Raw genomic sequence first — 26467 nt, forward strand, 5'->3', positions numbered from 1 at the left:
TGACGAATGGAAAACAGCATTTCTTACCACTAGGGGACACTATGAGTATTTGGTAATGCCCTTCAGGTTGCACAATGCCCTGTCCATATTCCAGGCTTTAATGAATGATGTACTCTGGGATATGCTTGACAAATATGTCATTGCCTATATCAACGATATTTTGATCTACTCCCCTAATCTTGAAACTCATATTCGTCACGCCCGTTCCGTCCTTATGTGTCTGCTTGAGAATCAGCTGTATGTTAAAGGAGAGAAATGTGAGTTTCATCTCCCTTCTACTTCCTTCCTAGGTTATGTCATCAGTCCGGAAGGTGTTGTTATGGACGATCAAAAAGTGAAAGCCGTAATGAATTGGCTCGTCCCTACGTCCATAAAGGAGCTCCGATGATTTCTTGGGTTTGCTAATTTCTACTGTTGTTTCATTCGCAATTTCAGTAGTCTAGCAGCTCCCCTTACCAGCTTATTGAAAGGACCTTTGCTAAGGATTGCTAAGAGACTCTCATGGAACCCCCAGGCGCAGGAGGCGTTCGAAACCCTCATGGTAGTCTTCACTTCTGACCCCATTCTGAAGCATCCTGAGCCCATTCAGCCTTTCATGGTGGAGGTGGACGCCTCCGAGGTAGGCACTGGGGCGGTGCTCTCCCAGCACATAGGTGACCCCTGTAAACTACATCCAATCGCCTTCTACTCCCACAAACTGACCCCTGCCGAACGTAATCAGGGATTGAGAATTGCTGGCCATGAAACTAGCTTTCGAAGAATGGCACCATTGGCTAGAGGGAGCTATGCAGCCCCTCCTCATGTTAACAGATCATAAAAACCTAGAATATTTACAGTCAGCTAAACGGCTCAATCCCTGTCAGGCTCGGTGGTCTCTCTTCTTTTCCCAATTTGATTTTTCCATCTCTTATCGTCCCAGATCCCGTACTACTAAAGCAGATGCTCTGTCTCGCATATATCCCAGTCCCGAATCCTCCCTGGAAGCAGTTGATGTACTACCCTGTCCGTTGTAGTTGCCCCCATTAGATGGGAAAAAGATGAAGAGATCGACTGAGAACTATCAGTCACTCCTGCCCTTGAATCTTGCCCTGTAGGAAGTAAATATGTACCCACTCAATGCAGGGATAAGCTGATTACATGGGCCCACTCCTCTCTGTCATCCAGCCACCCAGGAGAGACACGTATGCACCAGTTATTGTCTGGCAGATAATGGTGGGAAAATATGCTATCAGATATCCATAGGTTTGTCTCCTCTTGCACCACCTGTTCTAAATGCAAAACACCCAAAGCTCTCCCTGCCGGTAAATTCATGCCCCTGCCTGTCCCTTCCCATCCATGGTCACATGTAGCGGTAGACTTTGTCACTGACCTGCCCCCCTCACAAAATTACATGGCCATTCTGACCATTGTTGATAGGTTCTCACGTGGAGTTAGATTTATTCCCTTCATTAGCCTACCCACCGCCTTTCAGACAGCTGAAACCCTTTTTAATTTTGTGTTCCGTATGTTTGGTATCCCAGAGGATATAGTGTCCGATCAAGGGCCCCAATTCACCTCGCAAGTATGGTCTGCTTTCTTCGAGAGGTTGGGAGTTAACATCAGTCTCACCTCCGGTTACCATCCCCAGTCTAATGGTCAATGTGAGAGGGTTAACCAAGAACTGGGAAAGTTTTTGAGACTGTACTGTCATGAGAACCAAGCCGACTGGTCCAACTATTTGTCCTGGGCCGAAATGGCCCCAAACTCATTAATTAGCTCTGCTACGGGTCTCACACCCTTTCAATGCATGCTGGGTTATCAACCCCCCTTAATGCCATGGTCTGCCACGCCCTCTGACAACCCAGCCGTGGACAGTTGGATGCAACAGAGTGAGCAGGTCTGGGAACAGACCCACCAGCGGCTCGAGGACACCCTCCACCAACACAAGAGGCTGGAGGATCATCATAGAGGGGACACCCCTACCTACCTCCCTGGGGACAGAGTGTGGCTGTCGACCCGGGACTTCAGGTTTCCTGAGGGAAGTAAAAAATTATTACCCAAATACATAGGTCTGTTTAAAATTCTCCAGCGAATTAATGAAGTCACGTACAAATTGGATCTGCCTGTGCATTACCGCATTTCCAATTCTTTTCATGTATCTCTGTTGAAACCTGTTGTCTCAGGTCCGTTGGACTAGGCCACACCCGATGTCACGCCCCCACCTCCAGTGGACGTAGAAGGTACCCCGGTGTATGCTGTCCACCAGTTGCTGGACTCCAGAAGGAGAGGAGGGACTCTGCAGTACCTCGTGGACTGGAAGGGCTATGGGTCCGAGGAGCATAGCTGGGTTCCCAGACGAGATAACCTGGATCTGGGGCTGGTGGAGGAGTTCCATCAGCGTCATCAGAGAAGCCCGCACCTCGGCCTAGGGGCCGTCCCAGGTGCCATGGGTCCAGCCCCCCCAGCAATCTGCGCAGCAATGGTCCCAGAGGTAGTCTGTGGCGATGACCCTCTGTCCAGCACTGTGGCAGTTCCAATGGCTCATTCAGGAATGTTCCTGGCAGCGTGGTGGGTGGTCGTTGTGGTCGCCCTTGTCCCTCGGCCTCCTTGGACTCCTTTGGGGGGGGGGGTGTACTGTCACGATCCCGGGCTCACCTAACACTCAGGACTCCACTTCCCACAATCCCCCTCACACACCTGTCACTACCACGTGCACTCCATCAGCCAACCCGGAGCCACTTCCTAGGAGTGGCTCCCCCGAGTTCTAATTATCATCACCCATACCTCTTTGTTTATATCTGTATTTATACCCCTCTGTTTGTTTTACCCTTTGCACAGTATTGCCTCCACATTTTCGTGAGCCTACTGAGTGTTTCTATTTCTGATTGCATTCATATGTATGACCCATTTTGCCTTCCGGTTTCTTCCTGTTTTGCCTAGCCCCTGTGTTTGTTTGCTCGTCTTTCTTGCTTCCCGGTTTCTCGATCCTCGCCTGTTTTTCGACTCAGATTTCCCTAGCCCTTGTGTTTATCTTGCCTGTGCTTTTCTGATTCCCAGTTCTTGGACTATTGCCTGTTTCCTGACCACGATTTGTCTAGCTCTCATTACTGTGTTTGATTTCTCAGTATTGATCTGACCTGGCTTTTGTACATTGTTTTCTCTCACTGTGTTCATTAAAGCATTGAGTTTATTTTTAATCCGAGAGCGTCTGGTTTGTCACAGCTGCATTACATTAGATTAGATACAGGACATCCTCCTTTCTACACCATCCATAGTTTTAAGAGCATTTTTGAGAGACACTGTACTCATTTTCACCATCTTTATTTTAACGGCAATTTTGAACAACATTTCACCTTTCGGTTTAGTAAATTCAATCTTACACAAACATTGGGAAATTGCTCAAACCTTGTTACATGTACACTGCCGGATAAAGCTGATTTGGCCTAATCATTGTCTGACATCTCAACAGCTCGCAACATGAGATGAAAGAATGATGTTATTTTCTCAAATGTATTCAATGTATTTTTTTCATTTACAAACCTGCGGGTATGTACTCAGGCTGCCAGTCAGTGTGTGCCCCCCCCCCCCCCCCCCTTTGAAAAGTCCTAGCTACGCCCCTGATAAAAAATATAACAATTAAAATTAATCACTGTTTACTTTTGCATTTAAAACTGTATAAATACTCTCAAGTGTACTGGAAGGAAATTGTTTGTTCTTGGAGAACGTTTAGTCCTTCTTTTGCTGCAGTTGTCTCTCCAGTTATATTTTTTTTGTCAAAAATGTCTAGTACTTAAAAGACAAAAAATTCTCTGGAACAGTATTTTCAAAAATGTTTGGAAGTTCCTTCTTTTTTTTCTTTTCTTACATTAATGAAACAGGCAGAAACTAGGCATGCAAGACAATTTATAGTGGTGCTTGAAAGTTTGTGAACCCTTTAGAATTTTCTATATTTCTGCATAAATATGGCCTAAAACATCATCAGATTTTCACACAAGTCCTAAACGTAGATAAAGAGATCCCAGTTAAACAAATGAGACAAAAATATTATACTTGGTCATTTATGTATTGAGGAAAATGATCCAATATTACATATCTGTGAGTGGCAAAAGTATGTGAACCTCTAGGATTAGCAGTTAATTTGAAGGTGAAATTAGAGTCAGGTGTTTTCAATCAATGGGATGAAAATCAGGTGTGAGTGGGCACCCTGTTTTATTTAAAGAACAGGGATCTATCAAAGTCTGATCTTCACAACACATGTTTGTGGAAGTGTATCATGGCACGAACAAAGGAGATTTCTGAGGACCTCAGAAAAAGCATTGTTGATGCTAATCCGTCTGGAAAAGGTTACAAAACCATCTCTAAAGAGTTTGGACTCCACCAATCCACAGTCAGACAGATTTTGTACAAATGGAGGAAATTCAAGACCATTGTCACCCTCCCCAGGAGTGGTCGACCAACAAAGATCACTCCAAGAGCAAGGCGTGTAATAGTCGGCGAGATCACAAAGGACCCCAGGGTAGCTTCTAAGCAACTGAAGGCCTCTCTCACATTGGCTAATGTTCATGAGTCCATCATCAGGAGAACACTGAACAACAATGGTGTGCATGTCAGGGTTGCAAGGAGAAAGCCACTGCTCTCCAAAAAGAACATTGCTGCTCATCTGCAGTTTGCTTAAGATTATGGGGACAAGCCAGAAGGCTACTGGAAAAATGTTTTGTGGACAGATGAGACCAAAATAGAACTTTTTGGTTTAAATGAGAAGCGTTATGTTTGGAGAAAGGAAAACACTGCATTCCAGCATAAGACCCTTGTCCCATCTGTGAAACATGGTGGTGGTAGTATCATGATTTGGGCCTGTTTTGCTGCATCTGGGCCAGGATGGCTTGCCATCATTGATGGAACAATGAATTCTGAATTATACCAGCGAATTCTAAAGGAAACATCTGTCCATGAACTGAATCTCAAGACAAGGTGGGTCATGCAGCAAGACAACGACCCAAAGCACACAAGTCGTTCTATCAAAGAATGGTTAAAGAAGAATAAAGTTAATGTTTTGGAATGGCCAAGTCAAAGTCCTGACCTTAATCCAATCGAAATGTTGTGGAAGGACCTGAAGCGAGCAGTTCATGTGAGGAAACCCACCAACATCCCAGAGTTGAAGCTGTTCTGTATGGAGGAATGGGGTAAAATTCCTCCAAGCCGGTGTGCAGGACTGATCAACAGTTACTGGAAACGTTTAGTTGCAGTTATTGCTGCACAAGGGGGTCACACCAGATACTGAAACAAAGGTTCACATACTTTTGCCACTCACAGATATGTAATATTGGATCATTTTCCTCAATAAATAAATGACCAAGTATAATATTTTTGTCTCATTTGTTTAACTGGGTTCTCTTTATCTACTTTTAGGACTTGTGTGAAAATCTGATGATGTTTTAGGTCATATTTATGCAGAAATATAGAAAATTCTAAAGGGTTCACAAACTTTCAAGCACCACTGTATATTTAAAATCCAGGACATTAAAATATATATGGACATTATCAAAGTTATTGTTAGTGCTCTTATTGGATGGAGTTGAAATTATATAATGAATATTTTATTCATTATTTATTAAAGCTCAAATTTTCAACTTTAATTTGAGGGCATTTACATCCAAATTGGGGTAACAGTGTAAGAAATTACAGCACTTTTTATATGTGGTCCTCCCCTTTTTAAAGGAACAAAAATAATTGGACAGCCTAACATTGTAAGATATTAAACGTTTGTTTTCTAAAACTTGGTTGCAAATCCTTTGAAGTCAATGACTACCTGAAGTCTGGAACCCATAGATGTCACCAGACACTATGTTTCTTCCCTGGGGATGCTGCGTCAGTTCTTTACTGCAGCTGTCTTCACTTCCTGCTTGTTCTGGGGGCGTTTTGCCTTCAGCAAGTGAAATGTAATAATAATGCTCAACTAGATGCAGATCAGGTGAATGGCTTGGCCATTGCTGAACATTCCACGACAAAGCATGTCCATTAAAAAAAACTGTGCTGTCTGTGTGCTTTTCTGACTGTATCACCTCCGCAACAGAGTTTTAAGACTGATTATTCTTCATGACCTAGTGAACCATTGTTTACGGATAAAGACTTCAAAGCACTTCTGTAAGTCATTATGCCAAATACCATTAAAATGTTGTCCAACGAGTTTTGGAGCATTTGGCAGAATTTTTGCATATAATATAGCATGATACACTTCAGAATTCATCCTGCAGGCCCTGTACACTTCAGGGTAAAGAATTCTATTGTTATGAACCACTGTGCTCTTTGGGGCTTTTTAGTTTTCCTCAGCTCACCAGTGCTTTCTTTCTTTTTAAGAATGTACCAAATAGTTGATTTGGCCATGCTTAATGTTTTTGCTATCACTCTGACAGGTTTGTTTTGAATTTCATCACATCTCTTTGGATTCTCTTCATATTGAGAGTTAACAGAACCTGATTTCAAATGCAAATTCAACACTTGAAATCAACTGTAGACCTTTTATCTGCTTACTTGTAATAATGGATTTATACACAGTTGGGTATGGAATAGCTGGGCAGCCAATTGTCCGATTACTTTTGGTACCTTAAGTGGAGGGGTGTGTGTGTCTGTGATGGGGGACCACATGTATAAAATGCTATAATTCCTAGTGTTCACCTGATATGGATGTAAATCTCCTCAAATTAAAGCTGAAATTCTATATCTTGAGTTCATATTCTTTTTGTATTATTATTATTATTATTATTATTATTATTATTATTATTTAATTTTTTTTATTTTATTTTAACTCCAGTATACTATGGTAAAGAGTAAAAAAAAAAAAAAAAAAAACCTGTCCAAATATTTATGGACTGGACTGTATATGAACTTTGGATGATAGCAGGAAAATTAAAAACAACATTTTATAATTCCATAATTCAATTTCTTTTTTGGTATAAAAACAAAGCTTTGTTTTAATGATAGCAGAGGCTTCCTATCACCAGTATTATGAGTTCAAGATGCAGGAATGAATAGAGAGCATTTTGCTGAAGAACTTTTGGCTTGATGGATTGTATGGTGATCTAGTACTGAGTAGAGAAGTTAAAAAAAACAGGATATTTAAAACAGCTCTGAAAAGTTTAATTGTTAAACTTAAAACTAAAAGCAGCTTTAATATCTGAACATCGGTCACTTCTTCACTAACGCTGTAAGCATGATAGTGTTTAATCATTGTTCCTGCTACATCAAATGAAATCTTCCAGTACTTCATCAGTGATACAGTAGATACAATGGGTATACACACACACACACACACACACACACACACACACACACACACACACACACAGGAGAATGCAGAGACACACACTTGCATACAACAGACAAACATATATTATTAAAAATAACTCTTTTTTTATAAAAAAAAAGCTTGTCATTAGATGGGCTTGTTAATAGCGGAGTTTCTCATGCACGCCCTATATTTAAAGGTAGCCTGCCTTTCAGATTTTTCAAGTGTAGGTCATAACAAGAATTTTCCCTGACACCCAGTTATTTTTGTTTAGTGAACTGAAAGCTACTGAATTTGAATCAAAGACTTCCAAATTTATTGGGTTTTTTTCCCCCTAATCGAACAATTAATGAATGTAGGGCCATGTGGCCCTAAATTCTCTGCTATTTTTGCCTGCTTCAACATGACTCAGTTCAAGATACTACATCATGCATCACATGGTGGGCTTTCCCCATTCGTGCAAGGCATTGTGGGATACAAATTTGAAACAGGAGAAAAAATGCAGGACACGAGTGTACAAATGAAACTGGAAAGACCGACTACAGTAACAGAAAGTGAGCAGCAAAGACCTTATGTTGCGAAGGAAAGGAAACGCAGGACCAAACTAATAAATATCGGCAGTCAGTGAGCATCTTGGTGTGATCCGCTGTTTGTTTAGCGACAGAATAATGTAACTGTCAGTAGATGGTCAAAGATAAACCTGAGCATGTGCACACGGACTTCCTCTGTCTGCTGACTGTGCAAAGCGAGCAATTTCATGCACATTATTTGCTAGGGAATCCCCTCAAATTAAATAACTTCCCAGCCACAGAATAGCCTGATATTTTGTGAGATATTACAGAAATAAATATATATCACAATGACCAAATTTCAGACAGAACTAAATTTCAGATTTTATGAAATGCATCGACCTGATTTTTGATGGCTTGACCGTATGATGTTTGTACATACGTACAAACGTACCACCACAGGGAAACTGGCTGTAAGTGCAAGGCAACATATTTCATAAACACTTGACCACTGATCAATGAAATTTGTATCTTTATTTAAAAAAGATGGCTGGGGTTTTTTCCAGCACTTAAATTTAATTTGCTTTTTAAAAAACAGCGTAGGATTATTTACTAACATTTGATGGAAAATATTCATGGCAGTTTGATATAAAACTAGTTAAACTAGTTAAAACAGTTTTATTAGTCCACTAACTTGTTGGACAATTAACAGTTTCTGTCATGTAAGGATGGTAGACAGATGTAAGCGCAGGAAGAGTTTTGTTGAAAACACGCTAGCAAAAAGATCCAAAATGGAGACAAAGGCAGAGTCGAAAAACAGGCAGTGGTCGAGTGAGGCACAGACAGGATATCAGAGGTAATACAATACTGACAGTCCAAAAACACAAAGAGGATCAAAAGCAGAAAAGGGATACAAAATATAAGGCTTTTGCAAAGTCTCTGTGTTACCGAGAGTTTTTATATGTATGTGCTGTGATTGAGCTCGAATCAGGAACAGGTGCATGGTAATTAGTCTTAATTTTGTGCGCACGCTTTGCAGTCTGGCTATGCTCCAAGCTCCAGCGTGTGTGGCCAAGAAAGATGTAATCAGACAACTGTTTGACATCAAGTTTGATATTCGATTGTAACTATATAGTAATAATATAAAGTGAAAGCGTTGATTTACTGCTATCCACCAGGCACCAAATAATAAATGTCATGGTGTTGTTTCTGGTGGATGGGATGCTGTGTCAAAGAAAGGAATAAATATGTAATCGTAACTGCGATGTGTATCTCATTATTGGTATCACTGTCACAAGACAATGCAGCAATTTATTGATGCAAAATACACAACACTACATAATCCGATGGTTCATATGCCATAATATTGTTATTCTATTCAGGTTGATTTTGTGCCTTTGCAAATATTCTGCTCATATACTCATCAGGAGCTCCGCTTTTAGGCAGCGCCTAAAAATAGCTACTTTATAACTTAATCTTGTGATTCTAAAACTGAATGTTGTAGTCCAGAACATTCTTAGTTGAAGTTTATAATTTACATGGAAACATTTATGTTGTTGGAATTGATCAGGATTGTTGGTGCTTACTGGATGTTGTCACATATGCGCCTGTCAGCACTCAAGACTCCATTTCCCAGAATTAACGGCAGCCTTCATATACAGTGTTGGGCACGTTACTTTCAAAAAGTAATTATAGTTACTAGTTACTTTTCCCAAAAAGTAACTGAGTTAGTAACGGAGTTACTTTGTGATAAAAGTAACTAATTACCAGGGAAAGTAATTATTCCGTTACATTTTGTTCCCCCTCAAAAAAAAAAAAAATCAAATTCAATTAGTGTAATCATAATAAAAGTGAATGTTAAATGTGTTTAATGACTGAAATGGACACTTACCAGAACCAGTTAGTAACGTTATCTACACTATATTAATATTTTTGTGGGACAATGTGAGATAAGACATCTATCAAATTTAATATATTGTAGTTATTAAAATTATGTTACTAATTACTGGCCACTGACGAGGACAAACGCTTTGTTCCTCGACATAATGTGCATTGCACGTACACATTTTTGCCTTTTATTTCAAGTAATGAAAAGTCCTGGCTGTATTTCCAATGTGAAAGCGCAGTGCTGGGCTGACCGCTCGCCATCGCTGTGTCTTCTCATTGAAAGTGTGCGCAGTGCAGTAGGCGTGGCCTACCTACGTATGCTGTCAAAATCTACTCTGATTGGCTTACTGTGCCGTTGTCTCGCGTCTCCCCGCCCCACACTAAAGCAGAGTAAAGAAAGGCTGAACGAGCAGCGTGCCAGATGAGAACAGCTTTAATAAAGTAACGCATAGTATTTTATTGTAAGTAACGTGAACGGCGTTATAACGATGTAAAAAGTAATTAGTTAGATTACTCGTTACTAAAAAAAGTAACGCCGTTAGTAACGCCGTTTATTTCTAACGCCGTTATTCCCATCACTGTTCATATATGGCCACCATGGACTACAACACCCAACACACACACCCACATCACTGCTCACAGTCTCCTGATTACTGATTGCCCACATCTGGAGGCAATCACGATTGCACACCATTTAAGCACACTCACAGCACCAGGACTTTGTAAAGTAAATGTTCAGTAACTGTTGATCTGATTTTACCAAACCTTTTGAATTCCATATTCTTTGCCTGGTTTTGATGTTGTCTTTGTTTTTGGATTTTGCACTTTTACCTCTGTCTTTGATATTCTGTTTGTGCCTCGTCTGAACCTTGCCTACATTTTGATTGCTCTTTTACTTGATGATTTGTATTGGTCTGCCTGACTGCCTGACTAAACTTTCCTTTTGCACTTACATCCGCCTGCCACCTGTGTACCTGACAGATGCACAGATTTAAACTCTGAATCAGGCCCAAGTTTCTAGGATCCCAAATAAAGAATGTTAATGTACATAATCTACATAATCCAAAGGCTCTGGATTATGCATCTCAAACCATTAGAATATCATGAAAAAGTTCAATATTTTCCATCAATTATTTAAGAAAGGGAAATGTTATATATTCGAGACTCATCACACATAAACAAAAATGTTTCAAGTATTTTTCTATTTTAATTTTAATAATTATGGCCGACAGTGCCTAAAACCCCTCACACAAAGGAAGCACACAAACCCCTCCTAGAACTGCCACCTTATTGTGGTGGAGGGGTTTGTGTGCTTGAATGATCCTAGGAGCTATGTTGTCGGGGGCATTATGCCCCTGTTAGGGTCTCCCAAGGCAGACAGGTCCTAGGTGACAGGCCAGACCAAGAGCAGTTCACCAAAACCCTTATGGAGAATAATCGATCAAGGACCGTGACGTCGCCTGGTATGGCGCAGCCAGGGCCCCACCCTGGAGCCAGGCCCAGGGTTGGGGCTCGTATGCAAGCGCTTGGTGGCCGGGCCTTTGCCCACGGGGCCCGGCCGGGCTCAGCCCGAAGTGGTGATGTGGGCCCGACCTCCTGTGGGTTCACCACCCACAGAGGTAGCCGTAGGGGGCCGGTGCAGTGTGGATTGGGCGGCAGTCAAAGGCAGGGGCCTTGACGACCTGATCCCCGAACACAGCGGCTAGCTGTTGGGACATGGAATGTCACTTCGCTGGGGGGGAAAGAGCCTGAGCTTGTGTGGGAGGTTGAGGGGTACCAGCTAGAGATAGTCAGGCTAACCTCCATGCACAGCTTGGGCACTGGAACCCAGCTCCTCGAGAGGGGCTGGACTCTCCACTTCTCTGGAGTCGCCCATGGTGAGCGGCGGCGGGCTGGTGTGGGCTTGCTTATAGCTCCCCAGCTCAGCCGCCATGTGTTGGAGTTTACCCCAGTGAACGAGAGGGTCGCCTCTCTGCACCTTCAGATTGGGGAGAGGGTTCTTGCTGTTGTTTGTGCCTACGGGCCGAATAGCAGTATAGAGTATCCGGCCTTCTTGGAGTCCCTGGGAGAGGTACTGAGAGGTGCTCAGACTGGGGACTCCATTGTTCTACTGGGGGACTTCAATGCTCATGTGGGCGACGACAGTGACACCTGGAGGGGTGTGGTTGGGAGGAACAGCCTCCCCGATCTGAACCCGAGTGGTGTTTTGTTATTGGACTTCTGTGCTAGTCACGGTTTGTCCATAACAAACACCATGTTCGAGCATAGGGGTGTCCATAAGTGCACGTGGCACCAGGACACCTTAAGTCGGAGGTCGATGATTGACTTTGTTGTCGTTTCATCTGATCTCCAGCCCTATCTCTTGGACACTCGGGTGAAGAGAGGGACTGAGCTGTCAACTGATCACCACCTGGTGGTGAGTTGGATCCACTGGCGGAGGAGGAAGCCAGACAGAGCTGGCAGGCCCAAACGTATGGTGAGGGTCTGCTGGGAACGTCTGGCCAAGCACTCTGTCGGGGAGGTCTTTAACTCCCACCTCCGGGAGAGCTTCTCCCAGCTTCCGAGGGGACATTGAGTCTGAGTGGACCATGTTCTCTACCTCCATTGTAGACGCAGCTGTTCGGAGCTGTGGCCGCAAGGTCTCTGGTGCCTGTCGTGGCGGCAATCCCCGAACCTGGTGGTGGATGCTGGAAGTAAGGGATGCCATCAAGCTGAAGGAGTCTTATCAGGCCATGTTGACCTCCGGGACTCCTGAGGCAGCTGACGGGTATCAGCAGGCCAGGCATGCCGCAGCTCGGGCAGTTGCGGAGGCAAAAACTCGGAACTGGGAGGAGTTCGGGGAGGCCATGGAGAAGGACTATCGGTCAGCCTCGAAGAAATTCTGGCAAACCATCTGGCGCCTCAGGAGGGGGAAGCAGTAGTCTGCCAACACTGTTTACAGTGCAGGTGGGGAGTTGTTGACCTCGACTGGGGACATTGTCGGGCGGTGGAAGGAATACTTTGAGGATCTCCTCAATCCCACAGTCATGTCTTCCATTGAGGAGGTGGAGGCTGATGACTCAGAGGTGGACTCGTCCATTACCCAAGCCGAAGTCACTGAGGTGGTTTGCAAGCTCCTCGGTGGCAAGGCACTGGGGGTGGATAAGATCCGCCCTGAGTATCTCAAGTCTCTGGATGTTGTGGGGCTGTCTTGGCTGACACGCCTCCGCAACATCGTGTGGCAGTTGGGGACAGTGTCTTTGGAGTGGCAGACTGGGGTGGTGGTCCCTCTTTTTAAGAAAGGGGACCGGAGAGTGTGCTCCAATTATAGGGGAATCACATTTCTCAGCCTTCCCAGGAAGGTTTACTCCAGGGTACTGGAAAGGAGAATCCGGCCAATAGTCAAACCTCAGATCCAGGAGGAACAATGCGGTTTTTGTCCTGGTCGCAGAACACTGGACCAGCTCTATACCCTTCATAGGGTGCTCGAGGGTTCATGGGAGTTTGCCCAACCAGTCCACATGTGCTTTGTGGATCTGGAGAAGGCATTTGACCGTGTCCCTCATGGTATTCTGTGGGGGGTGCTTCGGGAGTATGGGGTTCGGGGCTCTTTGCTATGGGCTGTCCGGTCCCTGTACGAACGGAGCAGGAGTCTGGTTCGCATTGCCAGCAGTAGGTCAGACATGTTCCCAGTGCATGTTGGACTCTGGCAGGGCTGCCCTTTGTCACCGGTTCTGTTCATAATTTTTATGGACAGAATTTCTAGGCGCAGCCAGGGGCCGGAAGGAATCCTATTTGGGAACCACAGGATTTCATCTCTGCTTTTTGTGGATGAAGTTGTCCTGTTGGCTTCTTCAAACCAGGACCTTCAGCATGCACTGGGGCGGTTTGCAGCCGAGTGTGAAGCGGCTGGGATGAGAATCAGCACTTCCAAGTCCGAGGCCATGATTCTCAGCCGGAAAAGAGTGGCTTGCCCTCTCCAGGTTGGCAGAGAAGTCCTGCCTCAAGTGGAGGAGTTTAAGTATCTCAGGATCTTGTTCACGAGTGAGGGAAGGATAGAGCATGAGATCGACAGGCGGATCGGTGCAGCCTCCGCAGTGATGCGGTCGCTTTACCGGTCTGTTGTGGTGAAGAAGGAGCTGAGCCAAAAGGCAAAGCTTTCAATTTACCGGTTGATCTACATTCTGACTCTCACCTATGGCATGTCCCCCCAGGAGGAGGCCCCGGGGAAGACCCAGGACACTCTGGAGGGACTATGTCTCTCGGCTGGCCTGGGAACACCTCAGTGTTCTTCCCGAGGAGTTCCTTGGCCGAGGTGTCTGGGGAAAGGGAAGTTTGGGCTTCCATGCTCAGACTGCTGCCTCCGCGACCCGGCCCCGGATAAGCGGAAGAAGACGAGACGAGATGAGGCCTCATTCTCATCTCATCTCATTATCTCTAGCCGCTTTATCCTTCTACAGGGTCGCAGGCAAGCTGGAGATGAGGCCTACAGTGCAAAAAATATTTAATTTTGAGTTTGAATAAAACTCAAAATACTGTGTATCTCTCGGTCTGGTTCAGTACACATAACCACAATCATGGGGAAGACTGCTGACGTGACACTTGTCCAGAAGACGATCATCTACACCCTCCGCAAGGAGGGTAAGCCACAGAAGGTCATTGCTGAAAAGGTTGGCTGGGAAAGGTGCACAAGCAACAGGGATGACCACAGCCTTGAGAAGATTGACAAGAAAAGCTGATTCAAGAAAGTTGTGAGAGCCTTACAAGGAGTGGACTGAGGCTGGTGTCAGTGCATCAAGAGCCACCACACACATATGTCTTCAGAAAGGGGGCTACAACTGTCGCATTCCTAATATCAAGCCACTCCTGAACCAGAGACAATGTCAGAAGCGTCTTACCTGGGCTAAGGAGGGAAAGAACTGGACTGTTGCTCAGTGGTCCAAAGTCCTCTTTTCAGATGAAAGTAAATTTTGCATTTCATTTGGAAATCGAGGTCCTAGAGTCTGGAGGAAGAGTGGAGAATCCAAGATGTTTGAAGTCCAGTGTGAAGTTTCCGCAGTCTGTGATGATTTGGGGTGCCATGACATCTGCTGGTATTGCTCCACTGTGTTTTATCAAGTCCAAAGTCAATGCAGTCATCTACCAGGATATTTTAGAGCACTTCATGTTTCCATCTGCTGACAAGCTTTATGAAGATTATGTCCTTTTCCAGCAGTTCTTAGCACCTGCCCACAGTGCCAAAACTAATACCAAATGGTTTGATGACCATGATATTAACGTGCTTGATTGGCCAGCCCACTCGCCTGACCTGAACCCCATAGAGAATCTATGGTTTATTGTCAAGAGGAAGATGAGAAACATCCAACCCAAAAATACAGATGCGCTGAAGGCCATGATCAAAGCAACCTGGGCTTCAGCAACACCTCAGCAGTGCCACAGGCTGGTCGCCACCATGCCATGCCACATTAATGCAGTAATTTGTGGCAAAGTTGCCCCAACCAAGTATTGAGTGTATACATGAACACACTTTTCAGAAGTTGAACATTTCTCTATTGTAAAGCATTTTTTGATTGATTTTTGGAAATATTTTAATAATTTGAGATACTGGATTTCTGATTTTCATGAGCTATATGCTATAATCATCAAAATTTAATCAAAAAAGGCTTGAAATTTTCACTTTACGTGTAAGGGGAATATATGAAAGTTTATGTTTTTGAATTAAATTATGACAAAAATTAACTTTTCCACAATATTCTAATTTGAGATCCACTAGTACACATCAAGTACATAACTGATCAATGTTGAACAACTAGCATTAACATTTGGTGTAACCAACCTTTGCTTTCTGAAACAGGTATACTTTATGAGAACATTGCCTGGTAAGTTTAAGCATCTTGGAGAATTTGCTGCAGGTTTTATGGAGATTTTCACACTTGTTTCTGTATTTGCATTTGATCCCTGACAGCTTTTATACCTTTTTAATATAAATACACAGGTGATTATAGGAAATCACATGCGCTGACTGGTCGAGAAACTCAGACTGTTTCTCAATAATCACCTTGAGCGACTCAGCAAAATGGCAGCCAATCACTTCATCTCTATAAGTGAGGATGAATTACAAATTATGAAAGAAAATGCTGTTCCTAAAAGCACGAAAGATGCTATGAAATTTGGTCTAAAAATATTCAAAGGTAAGGTGGAAATGTGATTTATTTTATTTATTTCAAAACAAAGTGACTCGGCATAGATAAGTGACACAAGCCTGAGTGTGCCATTACTACATTTGCATGCCACTTTTGAAGTTTGAAATAAATGGTTTTTTAATATGATTTTTTAAATTAATTACCTTTATATTTCTACTAAACAATTATTCGCCTCAGGCTCAGTGAATATTGGTGAATAATAATCTCAACTTCATCTCAGTTATTATTCACCAATATTCACTTTGTGTTCAGTGAATAATTGTTAAATGCTACTTTCTTTACTGACAGCGAGTTGGCCTAGTGGTTAGCTTATCCACCTCTTGATCGGGAGATCACGAGTTCTACTCACGGTTGGGTCATACAAAAGACCATCTGGCAAGGCACGAATACGAGTGAGGAGTCAAACTCTCATGGTGACCAGAGGACTGGCCCCTATTCTAACCCTAGCTGTCCAGGCAAGAGGCCAAGGGCTATGGAGATTGGTGCCGCTAGGGGCGCCTTAAGGGCCTGGTTCGTACTGGGATGGGAGACTGCCTGGGAAGACCAGGCTCTGGTGTGGGAAGGACTTATGATTTTCTCTACTGACAAATAACATTTTTTTCTGTAAGATGTATTTATTTATTTTGAAAAAATGTAAATCTAAAAATCACTCTTTTTTACAGATGTAATAATGCAGAATACATCCAAGATCAAAATTTGTATGAAAAAATAGGGGTCTAACACTTTTGCACAGTTCTTTATATGTAAACAAAACCTTTTCACAGCTTTTCTTTAAAAGATGTTGGCATCAAAGGTGCAAATCTGAAACCAAATTTCTTATTGTAATATTTTATAATGATTTAAAAAATTTTTCTTATTCAGTTGTGTTGCTGAACCTGTTTGTTTATGCTTTGTCGTGAAATAGTGGAACCATTTACACAAATTTAACCCCTGTCCAGCAGTCAGGCTAATTTACTATGGTAATTGCCATTTGTAAAATGACTGTCAGGCATAATAATTCAGATTGTGAGCACTAAATTAATCAGTTTGCATCAACTCTATGCTCCAAGGTCCATATTCATTAAGGCAAACATGCAAAAATGGAGGAGACATGCAATTTTGCTTGTGTGAAAGTTTGCAAAAAACCTTTAGTAAATCAAGGTCTGAGAATGATGAGAGACAGACAGACAGACAGACAGACAGACAAATACATGCAACAGACAAATGCTCTGAAACATAGACGCACACACATACAAACACATTTCACGGCAGAAGATCTACTGCACCTGCCTGCCAGGATAACCTTTGGCACCAGCACTTCCATCAGGCCCTTGTTTCCCCTGAGAGAGACAGTGAGTGATTTAAAGTCATAAAATGAAATATTAACAACTATATTAAAATCATATGTATATAGGGCATTTTGGGCATGTGTGCATGTGAGTGTGTGTTTTTACTGAGAAAAAAAATGTGAGTTTTACTGAGGTTATGGCTATGTTTGAGTGTAGTCATACCATTTATAAGCTACATTAATAATTATGTCAGTGGAAGGTCCTTACAAGAATACAAGCGTGTGTGCGCACGTGCATGCGTGCATTAGACTTACTGCTTCCCCTGGTAGACCAGGTGGTCCAGGATAGCCTTTTTGCCCCTGTAAGAATAAAAAAAGGAAAATCAAAATGATTGACATACTCACATGCACACTGCTGTAACTTTCTGATATTTATATATTTCAACATCCTGTTATGTAACTCTGTGTGTGTGTGTGTCTCAAACTGCTTGCCTACTTGTATGTTTACCTCCACCAACTTTGTTGGTGGAGGTTGTGGTTCTACCTCCATTTGTTTGTTTGTTTATCTATTCCCAACATAACTCAAAAAGTAGTGAATTGATTTTGATTAAATTTTGAGGAAAGATGAGCCATGGGCCAAGGAACAATTGATTAGATTTTAATGCAAATCCGGATATGTATGTGAATCCAGGATCCAGATATGTACTGTATGTGGTTCCAGGTTTTTGTTTGTTTGTTTGTTTGTTTGTTTGTTTGTTTGTTTGTTTGATTTTTGCGCCTGTTCCCACCGTAACTCAAAAAGTAGTGAACGGATTTTGATGGAATTTGGTGTACAGTTTTCGTATTGTCCTAGGTACAAGTGATTTAAAAGTGTGGCTTGGCGGAGGTACGGTGGTGCTTGAAAGTTTGTAAACCCTTTAGAATGTTCTATATTTCTGCATAAATATGACCTAAAATATCACCAGATTTTCACAAAAGTCCTAAAAGTAGATAAAGAGAACCAGTTAAACAAATGAGACAATAATATTATACTTGGTCATTTATTTATTGAGGAAAATGATCCAATATTACATATCTGTGAGTGGCAAAAGTATGTGAACCTCTAGGATTAGCAGTTAATTTGAAGGTGAAATTAGAGTCAGGTGTTTTCAATCAATGGGATGACAATCAGGTGTGAGTGGGCACCCTGTTTTGTTTCAAGAACAGGGATCTATCAAAGTCTGATCTTCACAACACATGCTTGTGGAAGTGTATCATGGCACGAACAAAGGAGATTTCTGAGGACCTCAGAAAAAGCATTGTTGATGCTCATCAGACTGGAAAAGGTTACAAAACCATCTCTAAAGAGTTTGGACTCCACCAATTCACAGTCACACAGACTGTGTACAAATGGAGGAAATTCAAGACCATTGTTACCCTCCCCAGGAGTGGTTGACCAACAAAGATCACTCCAAGAGCAAGGCGTGTAATAGTCGGCGAGGTCACAAAGGACCCCAGGGTAACTTCTAAGCAACTGAAGGCCTCTCTCACATTGGCTAATGTTCATGAGTCCACCATCAGGAGAACACTGAACAACAATGGTGTGCATGGCAGGGTTGCAAGGAGAAAGCCACTGCTCTCCAAAAAGAACATTGCTGCTGGTCTGCAGTTTGCTAAAGATCACATGGACAAGCCAGAAGGCTATTGGAAAAATGTTTTGTGGACAGATGAGGCCAAAATAGAACTTTTTGGTTTAAATGAGAAACATTATGTTTGGAGAAAGGAAAATACTGCATTCCAGCATAAGAACCTGATCCCATCTGTGAAACATGGTGGTGGTAGGATCATGGTTTGGGCCTGTTTTGCTGCATCTGGGCCAGGATGGTTTGCCATCATTGATGGAACAATGAATTCTGAATTATACCAGCAAATTCCAAAGGAAAATGTCAGGACATCTGTCCATGAACTGAATCTCAAGAGAAGGTGGGTCATGCAGCAAGACAACGACCCTAAACACATAAGTCGTTCTACCAAAGAATGGTGAAAGAAGAATAAAGTTAATGTTTTGGAATGGCCAAGTCAAAGTCTTCACCTTAATCCAATTGAAATGTTGTGGAAGGACCTGAAGCGAGTAGCTCAGGTGAGGAAACCCACCAACATCCCAGAGTTGAAGCTGTTCTGTACGGAGGAATGGGCTAAAATTCTTCCAAGCCGGTGTGCAGGACTGATCAACAGTTACCGGAAATGTTTAATTGCAGTTATTGCTGCACAAGGGGGTCACATCAGATACTGAAAGCAAAGGTTCACATTCTTTTGCCACTTACAGATATGCAATATTGGATCATTTTCCTCAATAAATAAATGACCAAGTATAATATTTTTGTCTCATTTGTTTAACTGGGTTCTCTTTATCTACTTTTAGGACTTGTGTGAAAATCTGATGTTGTTTTAGGTCATATTTATGTAGAAATATAGAAAATTCTAAAGGTTCACAAACTTTCAAGCACCACTGTATGCGCTCTACTGGGTACCCTTCTAGTTTTTATATACCCGTATATAAATTATTTTCGGGAGGATGGTTCCCATAAATACTTTCGGCTCAATGCAAGATCTACTACAGTATAGCAAGAATGGAATATATGCATCAAAAGTCAAATCCACAAAGACTAATCTGTGTGTGCATGTTTTCTTCTCTACTAGCTTCCTATGAATCCTAATACTAACCTGCTGCTCTTGTCAGAACAAACAAATTTATTCACGCTGATCCAAAAGAAAAAACACTAAGTCTCTGTTTTGTAGATAATCCCTGGTGAAGTACATAGTGTAGCACGTGGTGAAGCACATAGAATCCATGTGTCATTTACATGTGACTCAGAATAAAAGAAAAATTGTTAAAAAAAAAACCTGTGACATGATCAAAGGGTTTTTTTTATTTTGAAGACATCTTGTGATTTTTCTTAATATCATCCATTTTTTCTTATATAATATAGAGAAGATTATTCTAATGTTATTCTGAAGTCTGAGAAACAGCATTCTATTGATTAACATTTCAGTGAGCAACAACTGCGAGCAGCATTTTTATTAAGCTAATCTGAACTTCAGTTAGCATATCATTTTGAGCAGTTGTACCTATGGCTTCTCCACTGGGAATGTGGCCAACATAAAAGAAGTACTGCACATTTAAATGTGTTTTTCTGAGCCGTAAACTAAATATGACTGTACTGTGACAAAGTACATCAATGCTGGTGTTAATATTGACAAAAGTATAATTGTATGGGTTGAAAATGGCTCAAAAAGCCATATACTGCTTAAAATCATCCTGAACCTTGCAAGGCCAATGCTGATGCAGAGAATCATGAAATTTGTATTTTAAAATAAAAAAAAAGAATATTAACGACCTCTCATCAGAGGTGAATGGGTGACCTCACCCAGGCCCAGCCTTTGAGTGGGAGTCTGTGAAACCATGCTTATTTTCAAATATATGCTGATCGAAACTCATTGAGCAACTCCTGCCTCACATATCCCAGAACCCCACCCCGCCCTCTCCTAAGCCCCTTGACTATTTTTTTTTTTTTTTTTGCATTTATTAAAAATATGCAGTGGGTGGAGTTAGGCTCGGAGCTGGAGGTGAAGTTCGATTTTTTAAAAAGTGCAATCTAGTATTCTCGTCAAAACACAACAACACATGAAAATTGTGTCTTCTAATTACAAGAAAAGATGTTACTGAGAATACCAACAAATGCCTACTTGGAAAAGTACAGGACAGTAAGCAAAGCCTGCTCAAGTTCATGACAAAGTATTTTTGAATCATTGTGGACTAATTAGCAAACAAGTGAAACTTATGTAATACATCCATCCATCCATTATCCGTAACCGCTTATCCTGTGCAGGGTCACAGGCAAGCTGGAGCCTATCCCAGCTGACTATGGGCGAGAGGCAGGATACACCCTGGACAAGTCACCAGATCATTGCAGGGCTGACACAGAGAGACAAGCAACCATTCACATTCACACCTGTGGTTAATTTAGAGCCACCAATTAGCTTAATTGTCTAAGCCAATTAGGACTGTGGGGGAAACCGGAGCACCCAGAGGAAACCCGGACAGACACGGGGAGAACATGCAAACTTCACACAGAAAGACCCCGTCGGCCACTGGGCTCAAACCCAAAACCTTCTTGCTGTGAGGTGACAGTGCTAACCACGACACCAGCGTGCCGCCTAATGTAATACATCTCATCTCATCTCATCTCATCTCATCTCATCTCATCTCATCTCATCTCATCTCATCTCATCTCATTATCTCTAGCTGCTTTATCCTGTTCTACAGGGTCGCAGGCAAGCTGGAGCCTATCCCAGCTGACTACGGGCGAAAGGCGGGGTACACCCTGGACAAGTTGCCAGGTCATCACAGGGCTTAATATAATACATCAAAACGGAAAATCTAAGTACTCAGTCAACTAATGGCTATTACATGTGACAGGACTAGGATACAGCAGGATAGATCTGGTATTATATAAACAGAGGAATAATGTTTGGCTTACTTTTGTTTTTTCTGAAAGGAACACAGTAGCCACACTTTGGTTGAACAATACGGGTATGTTGATCAATACGATCATTTTCCATGGCAAGACAGAGCCTTGGTGAACTTTTACTGTTGCAAACTTTAGCTGAACTGCTGTGATCTGTTCTTGATACAAATAATAAAATAATACTAATCTGAAGAATTAGGGTAAACAATGCAGTTATTCAGAGACAGGTTTTTTTAATGTACAGTAGGAGTAAGATTTAAGTGTAGCACTGTGTGTGTGTGTGTGTGTGTGTGTGTGTGTGTGTGTGTGTGTGTGTAGGAGGGAATTTTAGTTACTGAGGTTAAGGGTTAGGTGTAGGTGTCATATTAATTACTTGCATTTATTATTGTCAGTGAAAGGCCCTCACAAGGATAATATGACAAGTGTGTGTGTGTGTGTGTGTGTGTGTGTGTGTGTGTGTATACGCAGTGGGAAATGTGTAGTTATTTATGTCTTGGCAGGACTCTTCCTGACCTGCCAGTGTCTGGAAATCCATTCACATGCAAAAACATGTATTTTAAATGCACATTCAAAGACACACTCACAGACGCTGACACACACTCTCTGTCTTTTTCTCTTCACTCAGCCAAGGTTGTGAAATTAAATACTGCATGCTGTGTTTTTGAGGGTTGGCTGCTTTTCTCATCAGTGTTTTCAACGGAAGCACGCGCACACACACACACACACACACACACACACACACACACACACATTACACCTCAAGCGCATAACTCTAAAAATGCTGGTCCAAGTGGCCAATGAAACTTTTTCACAGACTCATTCCCTACATTTATTCATTCCCTGTACATAACCTCATGGCTTTTATATTATCTCGACTGACTGTGATTTATATGTCATAAACAAAGTTGATCATCTTCAGAATGTAGCTTATGTAAACAGCTTATTCAAAGATGCTTAGAAATGAGACAGGAAACATCTGAGCAATTGAGAGTTAAGGGCATTGCTCAAGGATCCAACCATGGTGGAGTTGGGATTTGCAATCACAACTTTCCAATTAGTATCAGCCTGAATGCCTGAGCTACTATGTACAGCTAAGCTAGACTAGCTAGCCAAATTTTTTGATGTTTTATAGTATGAAAGCTATATATTACACATTTAAAATGTAACTTACATGCTCAATAGCAATTGTTTGTCATGTTAAACATATCCAAGTGCTACTACAGATGATAGGAAGTGCTTAGGATAATGGGATAATGTGTAAAGTGGCATTTTCTTTTTTTTGCTAGATAGCTAATTATTTAGCTAGAAACTTATGTGACTTAACATGAGCTAGCTTGTTAGCTAGCAAATTTAACAAGTTACTGAAACCTGAATAGCATTAGGCTAAATTAGCTAGTCAGCTAATGTTGATATTTTTTTACATACTGTTGATGGGGTGGTGCTCACTTCAGCATAGCTCACATGATTAGTTTACATAAAAACAGAATGGATTATTTTGCATAGGGGCTGTTTCACAATCAGGGTATACTTTTCAGGTCCGCAATAGTCCAAATATCAAACCTCAGATTTTTTTTTGTTTGCTTCTCTGCTGAAAAAAAAATTACATTTTGAGATGGAAATTAACTATGCAGAATTTCAAAGCTACAGGCCATATACTGGGCATGTTACTTGCGGTGAGAAGACAGCATTTTGTGTATTTCTAAAATTGACCCACTTTCTTATAGTCCACAAGAATAAGGTGTACAAAGTGAAACACGGTTGAAATGTATGTAATTTTAAGTCCAAATTTTCAATATCCATGCAACAATGTTTGTAAAGGTGGTAACTGTAGTAACAACTGAAGTGGTGACGATCCTTGTGGTTTTCCGTAGGGACACTTTTTGATGGACTCACATTTCAACCACATGTGAAGCTCTACTGCAAATGTGCTTTGCATCTGTTTCAAGTCCTGTTTTTACTTTACAGTGCAACAACAGAGTATTCTGCTTCAAAATAAATAAACCAAAAAAAAAAAACACCTCAGTTACAACCTCATCATATGGTTAGTGATTTTCCAGATTCGATATTTTTGATGGATAAAGGATACTGTCGGAGGCACTTAGTTTTTTTTTTTATGTAACTTACACGTAAATATCTTTCTGCTGTGAATGAAAGTATATGTCCAAAAGTAAAACCTAGCTACTGCTAAAAAATGCAATTCTGAATTTAACCAGTAAAAATCTTAGTGTAATGATTAAAGTAGAATTAAATGAAATGACCACAAGGTCAAAATCAAACCTCCATTTGATTCTTACAAACATATTTATAAGAACTCACAAGAGACATTACTGCTGTAGGTAGGGCTGGTGTGTCCCTGTAAAATAAGGTATAAAAAACTCCAGCATATAGTGTCTTGCAAAAGTATTCATCCCCCTTGGTGTTTGTCCTGTTTTGTCACATTACAAGCTGGAATTAAAATGGATTTTTTGGGGGGTTAGCACCATTTGATTTACACAACATGCCTACCATTTTAAATCTGTAAATTGTTTTTTTTTTCTTTTTAAATTGTGACACATACAATAATTAAGGGGCGGCACGGTGGTGTAGTGGTTAGCGCTGTCGCCTCACAGCAAGAAGGTCCTGGGTTCGAGCCCCGGGGCCGGCGAGGGCCTTTCTGTGTGGAGTTTGCATGTTCTCCCCGTGTCCGCGTGGGTTTCCTCTGGGTGCTCCGGTTTCCCCCACAGTCCAAAGACATGCAGGTTAGGTTAACTGGTGACTCTAAATTGACCGTAGGTGTGAATGTGAGTGTGAATGGTTGTCTGTGTCTATGTGTCAGCCCTGTGATGACCTGGCGACTTGTCCAGGGTGTACCCCGCCTTTCGCCCATAGTCAGCTGGAATAGGCTCCAGCTTGCCTGCGACCCTGTAGAAGGATAAAGCGGCGAGAGATAATGAGATGAGACAATAATTAAGATGAAAAAAAAACAGAAATCTGGAGTGTGCTCTAGCCCCCCCAAAAAGTCAATACTTTGTAGAGCCACCTTTTGCTCCAATTACAGCTGCAAGTCTCTTGGGGTATGTCTCCATTAGCTTAGCATCTTAGATCTAGCCACTGGGATTTTTGCCCATTCCTCAAGGCAAAACTGCTCCAACACCTTCAAGTTAGATGGGTTGCGTTGGTGTCCAGCAATTTTCAAGTTATACCACAGTCTCAATTGGATTGAGGTCTAGGCTTTGATTAGGCCATTCCAAGACATTTAAATGTTTCCCTTTAAACCAATCCAGTGTAGCTTTAGCAGTATGTTTAGGGTCATTGTCCTGCTGGAATGTGAACCCTTATCCCAGTCTCAAACCTCTGGCTGGCTCAAACAGGTTTTCCACCAGAATTACCCTGTATTTAGTGCCATCCATCTTTCCTTCAGTCCTGACCAGCTTTCCTGTCCCTGCAGATGAAAAATATCCCCACAGCATGATGTTGCCACCACCATGCTTCACTGGAGGAATGGTGTTCTCAGGGTGTTGGGTTTGCATCACACATGACACTTCCCATGATGGCCAAAAAGATTAATTTTTGTCTAATCTGACCAGAGAATCTTCTTCCATGTGTTTGGGGAGTCTGCCACATGCTGTTGGGCAAACTCAGAATGTGTTTTCTTAAGCAATTACTTTTTTCTGGCCACTTTTCCATAAAGCCCCGCTCTGTGGAGTGCACAGCTTAAAGTGGTCCTATGGACAGATACTTCCATCTCCACTGTGGATTTTTGCAGCTCCTTCAGTGTTATCTTGGGTGTTTTTGTTGCATCTCTGGTTAATGCCCTCCTTGCGCGGTCTGTGAGTTTTGGTGGGCGGCCTTCTCTTGTCAGGTTTGTAGTGGTGACATATTCTTTCCATTTTGCTATAATGGATTTAATGGTGCTCCCTGGGATATTCAAAATTTGGGATTTTTTTTTTATAACCCAACCCTGATCCAATCTTCTTCACAACTTTGTCTCTGACCTGTTTGGAGTGCTCCTTGATTTTCATGTTGTTTGCTTAGTAGTGTTGCAGAGTCAGGGTCTGTCCAGAACAGGTGAATTTATACAGACATCATGTGATGGTTCATGTGACACTTTGATTGTGCACAGGTGGATCTTAATCAACTAATTATGTGACTTATGGAGTGAATTGGGGGCGGCACGGTGGTATAGTGGTTAGCACTGTCGCCTCACAGCAAGAAGGTCCGGGTTCGAGCCCCGTGGCCGGTGAGGGCCTTTCTGTGCGGAGTTTGCATGTTCTCCCCGTGTCCATGTGGGTTTCCTCTAGGTGCTCCGGTTTCCCCCACAGTCCAAAGACATGCAGGTTAGGTTAACTGGTGACTCTAAATTGACCATAGGTGTGAATGTGAGTGTGAATGGTTGTCTGTGTCTATGTGTCAGCCCTGTGATGACCTGGCGACTTGTCCAGGGTGTACCCCGCCTTTCGCCCGTAGTCAGCTGGGTGGGATAGGCTCCAGCTTGCCTGCGACCCTGTAGAAGGATAAAGCGGCTAGAGATAATGAGATGAGATGAGATGAGATGAGATGAGATGAGATGAGATGAGATGGAGTGAATTGGTTGGACCAGCTCTTATTTATGGGTTTCATACAAAAGGAAGTGAATATCTATGCACACTCCAGATTTCTCCCCCCACCTTTAAAGTGTATGTTGTATAAATCAAATGGTGCTAACCCCCCCCCCCCCAAAAAAAAATCCATTTTAATTCCATCTTGTAATGCAACAAAACAGGACGAACACCAAGGAGGGGTGAATACTTTTGCAAGACACTGTATATACTCACCAGCCACTTTATTAGGAACACCCATACCCCTGCTGTTTTATGCAGTTATCTAATCAG

The 26467-nt window shown here is 42.2% G+C and overlaps 1 protein-coding gene across 1 annotated transcript in view; it reads right to left on the bottom strand.

The window, feature by feature from the left end:
- The window catches only part of col27a1a (collagen, type XXVII, alpha 1a), a 227375-nt gene that overhangs the window by 166271 nt on the left and 34637 nt on the right, over positions 1 to 26467 (bottom strand). The window contains exons 8-9 of the mRNA XM_060936627.1: positions 17425 to 17469; positions 17108 to 17161 (exon numbers count right to left, since the gene is read on the bottom strand). Of these exons, the coding sequence (XP_060792610.1) occupies positions 17108 to 17161; positions 17425 to 17469 (99 nt within the window). The remainder of the gene's footprint in view (positions 1 to 17107; positions 17162 to 17424; positions 17470 to 26467) is intronic.

Source organism: Neoarius graeffei, chromosome 12 (genome assembly GCF_027579695.1).
Source record: "Neoarius graeffei isolate fNeoGra1 chromosome 12, fNeoGra1.pri, whole genome shotgun sequence".
Classification (NCBI taxonomy): Eukaryota; Metazoa; Chordata; class Actinopteri; order Siluriformes; family Ariidae; genus Neoarius; species Neoarius graeffei.